The sequence below is a fragment of the Anopheles merus genome, chromosome X (assembly GCF_017562075.2).
Source record: "Anopheles merus strain MAF chromosome X, AmerM5.1, whole genome shotgun sequence".
Lineage (NCBI taxonomy): Eukaryota > Metazoa > Arthropoda > Insecta > Diptera > Culicidae > Anopheles > Anopheles merus.
The window spans coordinates 4,278,836-4,286,239 of record NC_054081.1 but is presented as its reverse complement, the minus strand read 5'-3'; the positions used below and the strand labels follow the sequence as shown (position 1 = coordinate 4,286,239).

At 48.7% G+C, this 7,404-nt stretch overlaps 1 protein-coding gene across 7 annotated transcripts in view; it reads left to right on the top strand.

Annotated features, from left to right (window-relative positions):
* Positions 1 to 2,641: 2,641 nt before the first annotated feature.
* Positions 2,642 to 7,404, top strand: part of LOC121599260 (serine/threonine-protein kinase S6KL) — a 20,434-nt gene continuing 15,671 nt past the window's right edge. Inside the window, exons 1-6 of one of the 7 annotated variants that reach the window (XM_041926961.1) lie at positions 2,642 to 2,897; positions 3,083 to 3,453; positions 4,486 to 4,809; positions 5,647 to 5,840; positions 5,923 to 6,160; positions 6,248 to 6,371. In XM_041926961.1, coding sequence (XP_041782895.1) covers positions 4,672 to 4,809; positions 5,647 to 5,840; positions 5,923 to 6,160; positions 6,248 to 6,371 — 694 coding nt within the window. In that variant the 5' untranslated portion in view covers positions 2,642 to 2,897; positions 3,083 to 3,453; positions 4,486 to 4,671. Of the gene's footprint in view, positions 2,898 to 2,920; positions 3,009 to 3,082; positions 3,454 to 3,480; positions 3,827 to 3,846; positions 4,147 to 4,169; positions 4,307 to 4,485; positions 4,810 to 5,646; positions 5,841 to 5,922; positions 6,161 to 6,247; positions 6,372 to 7,404 lie in introns of those variants that run through there. The other 6 variants (XM_041926968.1, XM_041926978.1, XM_041926987.1 and 3 more) reach the window with 6 other exon arrangements.

Here is a 7,404-nt window from a genome sequence, read left to right as displayed (position 1 = left end):
ATAGGTTTATAAGGCGTTGCGCGGCAAGCCGAGGCCCAAAAACAGCCATCAGCAGCAGCATTGGCGCGATGCTCATTACGCTGCATAATTGGCAGTGGTGGCGTCCCATGAGCATGTCCGTTATGTTTCATGGCTTTCGAGCTGAAAAAAAAAGTCAGCTGGAGCTGTCGATGTTTTGGCGAGTTCAGATCGTAGCTCCTTTTGTGCCGGGCAGAAGTTCACCTTGGTCCCTTGGTGTTGTGCGCGTTTTGGAACGCATGGTGGAACCTTCAGACGCTGCGATTGCGAGATGCCTTGAGATATGATTCACCAACGAGTCACATTTCATGCCGGGACGGGTTTTGTTGTGATGATGGAGATGATGAGTTCAAGGAACAAATCAGCGGCGGTGCTGTCGATTGCATCGGCAATCGGCTCCGTATCATCGAATGCAGCTTATTCAGCGAAACGTGTGCGATTAGAATCCAGCAACTGGATAACAGTAGCTGGTATGTCGTTTCAAATAGAGTCATTTTGAGTCATTTTGCATGGTCAATATTTGATGTTCGCTGTAAGGCATCGAGAAGAGTCAAATAATTTTGTTTTATGACCTATCTAATATCTATTTTGTTGTATTGAGTTAATGCTTAGTTACATTAAATTTGTTTTTAATTAAAGTTTTTCTTTTCTTTTTATTAATTTTATACTTACAACCTGAACGTAGAAATGAACGTCTCTTGTTGCAAGCGGAACAGATTGACGTGAATTCATAGGAGGTGCGGTGATACGGCAAAATCAAATGATTTTGATATTACCGCTTCGCCACATGCGGCAAGTTTGCATGGGATGTCATTAATGTAAAAATCCCATACAAAAGCGGCAAAATCTGATCTGAGGTTCTGACTGTTTTCTTAATTGGATCTAAAGCGACCGAACGCATTGCCTGATAGCTTTCGACCCTTTTTCGGTGCCTATAAGTATACATAACAAATAATCTATTTTACAGTATGATCATGATATGATGTTATCTGCATCTACTTATCCTCGATTCTCTCTACTGTATGGAAATTCTTATTTCGCTGGTATTTCACTATTTATTGCAGTTTACCCTAAAATACTGATCTCGCACCTGATCTCGTTGCTGGATCGGCTTTGCTGGACGCGCCAAATTTTCAAGCATTGCCGAATAAAAAAAAAACAATAAGTAATGCAATTGGTATTGAAACTTATTGAAACATATACCATTGAGTATATGGACAAATATCCAATTATTATATATTTGAGAAAACCCTAGATCACACCGCATGCAGCGCAATAGCATATGATGCATCAGAGACCATGGCCTCAAACACATCTTGGAACTGCAGCTGGAGCAATTGCGGGTGGCTCGACACCCATACGCATACGCACGTGTGATGTGCTTTCTGGAGCGCATCTACGCCTCAGATCTGACTCCGACTATTGTTAGTACGATTCCGAGTCCGAAAAAATGGGAACCATCAGTTCCGCCCCCCTAGGCCGGTCTCGTGATACAGTGGTCCCAAACTAGTACGACCCAAAAACATGCCCGTCATGGGTTCAAGCCTCAAATGCCCCCATACGTAGGACTGGTTATCCTGCTATGGTAATCAATAAGTCGCTGAAAGCCAAGCCCATTGAAGTACAGGCAGGCCTTTACCGACAGCGGTTGTTGTGCCAAATGAAGAAGAAGACTAGTTCCGCCCGGAGTCGTAGTCATCCGGAATCCGGGGATGTCCAGAGTTGTACGGAGTCGTCCGGAGCCGTCTGGAGTCGTCCGAAGTCGTTTGGTGTCGTCCGGAGTCGTCTGGAGTCGTCCGAAGTCATTCGGTGCCGTCCGGAGTCGGCTGGAGTCGCCCGGATTCATTCGGCGTCGTGCTCCGTTGATCGGAGTCGGAGTCGTCTGGAGTCGGTAGGATTAGATCGGAGTCACTCGGAGTCGTGCAGCGTTGATCAGATTCGGAGTCGTCAGGAGTCGGCTGAAGTCGGCTGGAGTCATTCGGAACCGTCCAGCGAGGAGTCGATCGGAGTCGGTCTGAGTCAACTTGAGCCTTCCAGTGCAATGTACTTGCGCGGTATTTCGTTGTGTTTTTTTCTCTCACTTTGCACGTGCACTTTGTTCCGAACGACTCCGGATGACTCCGATCGATTCCAGCCGACTCCGGATTACGCTAGGCGGACCTACCTTCCGAGGTCGGTTCCGAAATTATCGGAGTCGGATCGGAGTCGACTTCAGATTTTTGCCAACTTTACCCATCACTAATACGCACATCTCTAGCTCAAGTCAGCTACTTTACGAAGCGACCTTTGTGGCGGTGTCGAACACAGCTTGTCCTTGACTGTACTCCACCCAATCGGCAATGAAAATGCACTATTTTCGTATACGCTTTGTGCAAATCGTAATTAAAGGCATAAATTCATCATAATGAATGGAAAAAAAAAACAAACAAAAGGATTTGAGTTTCAAACCAAACCCAAAACAAAAAACAAAAAGGCATTTAAAATATCCCCTACAGCAGCAGCGATGTGAACGTTGCCTTCCCGCACGCACACAATGTCGACTCTTGCCCGTGACAGTTGACGGATCGTTTCGGGCCGCGGTCGACATAGCCCGCGCCTGTCAGCTGTCAAACGGGTTGTGCTGTTTTCAATGCGAAATACGCCAAAAGAGAAAACATAAATAACAGAAACTAAACATTTTCCAACAAAATGCGTCCCCCGAATGCGCGGCAACGGGAAGCGGAAGTGCGCTACAGCAAGTGGCTCTAGGGAATTAGTTTTGAAACTTGTTAACGTACCTTGTAAACAGCAGCACAACGAGCATTGATAGAATATTTGTGAAACAAATCGCACGAGAGACAGAAAGCGCGAGCCTGTTTACCTTCCCGAGCTGCTTGCTGGTGAGCAAAAATATTGACTGAAATTGTTTGTGAAATTGGTGCCGCGTGTTGGTAAAATGCTGTTGCATCGTTTTGTGACAAACTAGCACCCACTCCAGGGTGTTGTTGTTGGTGCGAACCGCCGTGGCTGCAGCATTGATTACAAAAAAAAAAAAAAACGAAGTAACATTCGCTTTATTTTGCAGCTTTCCACCCCGCACGGAGCTGTGTTGCGAGCGAAAGTTGAATTAAAACGGCAATTTTCCGACATTTGAATGTAACCGCTGGCCTGACAGACAGTACCGAGCCGTGGAACGGTCATCGTGCCAGGCGCCAACGCGCTCGTACCTGTCAGCTGTCGCGAACAGGTACCGACCGATCGAACGAATAGGAAAAAAAAACCCGTCAACCGACTTCACCAGCTGCTGGCCTTCTGTTGGGCGCCCTCTCCGTTTGTTGTTGTGGTGCATCGGATGACGGTGCGTTAATACCGAGCGCGGGGCACTAAACATCCCTCCTGTGCGTGCGTGCTGTGCAGTGCAGTGGTGCTGGTGGTGGTGGTGACGGCAGCAGAAAGGTAGGTGGGCTGGCAAGGATCTGGCTGATCGTGTGTGGCCTTTGTGGCGTTTGGTTTGTTGTTGTTGTGACGGGCTAGAGAAGCAAAGGCAGCCCCCTCCCCATCCCCCGAGGACAAGTGGCGTGATCGAAAAACACACACACACACACACACACACACACACACACACACACACACACACACACACATACACATGAAGGCTTGCCCACTGCGCAATCGTCCAACCCATATTGGGCGGATGGTGGGGTGGCTCCCCTCTCCCCCGCTGAAGTAACATTGCTGGTGAATTGGTGCTTTGTGCCCAGCGCTCTTCCGAGGGTCGTCCGGGTTTCGTCTTTAAAAGCCTCGCTAAAGTCAGTGCAAGAAGGAGAAGGTGAGGTGGAGGTGGGGGTTTGTCCCTTTCTTGTCCCAAAAGGTGGCACCAAAAGCGAACTGTCACTGACGCATGTACCCTTCTGTTGTGGCTGTCATCCGTGCGTGTGTGTGTGTGTGTGTGTGTGTGGGCCGCGCGTGTTGTTGTTCAAAGGCGCCAGGGCCTCTCACTTTGGCAAGCAGCATCCCCCACAGCCCAAGAAAGCCCCCGTTTTTGTTTTCCTCCGACCGTTGGCCATCTCGCTGGTGTCTCGCGCGATTGCATAAAGGGCGCACGACGCCCGTTTGTTTGCATCGTCTCATCGTCTCCCCGGATAAGGTGTTTGTGCTCAGTGCTGTCTGCACCACTGCTGCGTGTTTGTGTGTGTGTGTGTGTGTTTACATTTTTCTCTGTTTAAAGGGCTTAAAGGGCCACCCAAACCCCCTCGAGCAGCAGCAACGTCTTCGCGTGAGCTTTGGCTGTTTCTTTACGTTCCTGTGGGTGGGTTGGTGTTTTGTCCCGTGTCCCGGGTGAGCTAACCTTGCTCACGTTGCGGGAACATCATTATTATTGTCAATTTAAAGTGAAAATGAACATCACACACGCAGCTAGACAGCACTAGCTCGTAAAGTAGCGCACGTAACGCAACTCTTTAATGTCCTCCTTTGTTTCTATTTTAGCAAGAAAGACGAACACTCGACAACAAACGCCAAACAGCGAACGACACAGCAGGAAACCATTGCGGCGCCGCATTTTCAAACGCAGCAGCGAGCGCGGTGAAGGGGTGTCTGCTGCCCGACCCGACGCACGATCGGCCCGACCCTGCCATCGTTGCGTGCGCGTTGCGGCGGCCGGTCGCGGCCTGTATGGGCGACGCGGACATCCGGGCTACCGAGCCTGCGATAAGCTGCGCCAACGCTGCACCGGATACGGACCCGCTTCGTGCCGGCTACACGCAGCGCGGGAAGGACCGACGGAAGGAGCATCTGGTTGTGTCGTTTCAGGTACGTCTGGCCTTGCTAAGGGGACGCTACGATGAAAAAAAGAAGGGAAAATTTTGTCCAGACCAGCGCTTTAGGTCATCTGATTGGAACATGTTTAAAGCATTTTCGTGTCACTGTACTAGAAAGATGCGTTTATCAGCGCTTCATCACGGCAGCACGCTACGTTTACCTTTCCAAGATGTTCAAATTCTTAGCAATCGATGCGCAACAAGTAGCTCGTACGGCAAAGAAAACTGCGCAGCGGCTAGAAAAGAGCGCTAGGAACACGGTTTAAATAAAAACCTACCTACCTTTTAAATCTTCATAGCACGGTACTTGACCATTTGCAGCTATTTCTGATTAAAACAGAAGGCCAAGCGCACATTTTAAACCTTGATTGCACGTTAGTTGACATTTTATGTTTGGTTTAGTTTTAGTTTGGTGATTTCTCTTCATTTTTTACAATAGAAGGCTATTTCTGCTTAGAACAGAAGGCTGAAAAAACGGTTTAAAACTTTATTGCATTTCAGATAGCCTTTTCCAGCTTTTAGCCTGTTATTTTCGACTTATTTTTAGAATAGAAAGCTTCCTCTTTTTAGAATAAAAGGCTAATAATACGGTTTACAATTGATTTCACTGTAGTTGGCCTTTTGCAGCTGTTAAGTTTAGTGAGGAATCAAAGTAATGGAAAATTAAATGCTCTTCATGCTAGGTTAAAAGCAAACGCCCTTAGTTTATTGATCGTATTGGCCAACAAGCCACAAGTATGGCATTAAGGCATTGGTTGTGTGGAATCTCACACCCACTTATGCATGAAACTAATTCAACTGTTTTGTTTTTCCCCCCGGAACCAAACAGCTACCACCCGCAGCTGCTGACGTTGCGCACTTGGGACCACTCGGGCGGTGGTACCATGAGACACTAGCGCACCGCCGCTGCATCGTTTGGCTGCAGGGCACACTGTCGAGGACGATTTATGTGCTGCGCTGCGTTCCTCCCCATCAACACTCGCACCGGACGCGACCACCCGTGGCAAGGATCTCCCGTCGGCGGTATGTGTCCATCGCTACATTCTTCTACTTGCACACCGAGACGAAAGACCTTACTAATGTTTTTCCTCCCTTTTTTTTGCAGGTGGCATCAAACGACGCTAGATAGCGAAGCGCAGCTGCTGAAGAGCTGCTGGCCGGTGCCGGAACGAGTGCGCCTGTTTCTGCCCACCTTCCCGGTGGACGAGCGACGCGCCCACCGGTACGCAGAGCGCACGTACGTGGCGAATGGTGCGTTCGGGCGGGTGTACCGCGTACGGGACACGCTTGCCGGTGGCGACAGTCGGCGCTGGTACGCGCTGAAGGTGCTGCAAAAGTCCAACGTGAGTGTCGTTACGGCTGTGCATGAATGTCGTTGCCCCTTTGTTTTTGGCGAGTGTTGTTTTCATCTTCATTGTTTTTTCACACAGATCGTGCTGTCCGATGCGGTTGGACAGGTCAGGGACGAAGTGAAGATACAGACGGTGTGTGGCCATCATCCGTTCATAGTGCCGTGCGTCGACTACTGGCAGGATCGTACTCGCCTGTTTCTGTGTATGTAATAGTGATGGGAAACATTAAATTTTGTTCGGCATCGATTTCGGATAGTAGGTTCGGAACCAGTGTCCGGAATCGGCTCCGCAATTAGAATTAGCTCCGGAATTTTTTCCGGAATCGGTTGCGGAATTGGTTCCGGAATCGGAAGCGGCTTCAGAATTGAATTCGGCTCCGAAATAGGCTCCAGAATCGGTTCTGGAATCAGAATCGGTTTCAGAATCGGAATCGGGTCCGGAATCGTCATCAGTTTTGGCATCTCCATAAGAATAGGCGTTTGGGTCCGTAGTTCCGAAGTTTTTGGGAATCTATTCCGGATAGTAGGTCTGGAATCAGTTTCCGGAGGAATCGTAATCGGCTCCGAAATTTGTTCCGGAATCGGTTCTGGAACCAGAATCGGATTCGGAATCGGTTTCGGAATAAGAATTACGTCCGGAATCGAAATCAGTTCCGGAATCGGAAGTGGCTTCGGAATTGGAATCGGGTCCGGTTTCGGTATCAGTTCCGGAATCGGGCTCCAAAATCGGCGTCGGTTTCGGTATCTTCATAAGGATAGGCGTTTATGTCCGTATTGACAGTCGCAAAGAATCCAAATTGTGTTGTAAATGAACCTTTCTCATGGAGATTCCCGGATTGATTTCGCTTTCGAAGAGATTCTGATTCCGTTTACGGGACAAATTGGAATTTCCAGGTCGATTCCGATTCTGGAGCCAATTCTGATTCTGAAGCTGATTGTGATTTCGGAGTCGATTCCGATTCCGGATTTAAAAGTCGACTCCGATTTAGGATTTGGAGTCGACTCCGGAATCGGTTCCGGAGTCAACTAATTTCAACTCTGGAGTCTATTCTGATTCTGCCACCAGAGCAAATTGCGATTCCCTGGTCGATTCCAATTCCGGAGCCGATTCTAATTCCGAAATCGATTCTAGATTCCGAATCGGTTCCGGAGTAAACTTCGGAATCGGAATCGATTCCAGCATCGGAATCGGCTCCGGAATCGGAATCGATTCAAGCATTCGATTCCGTAGGTCGG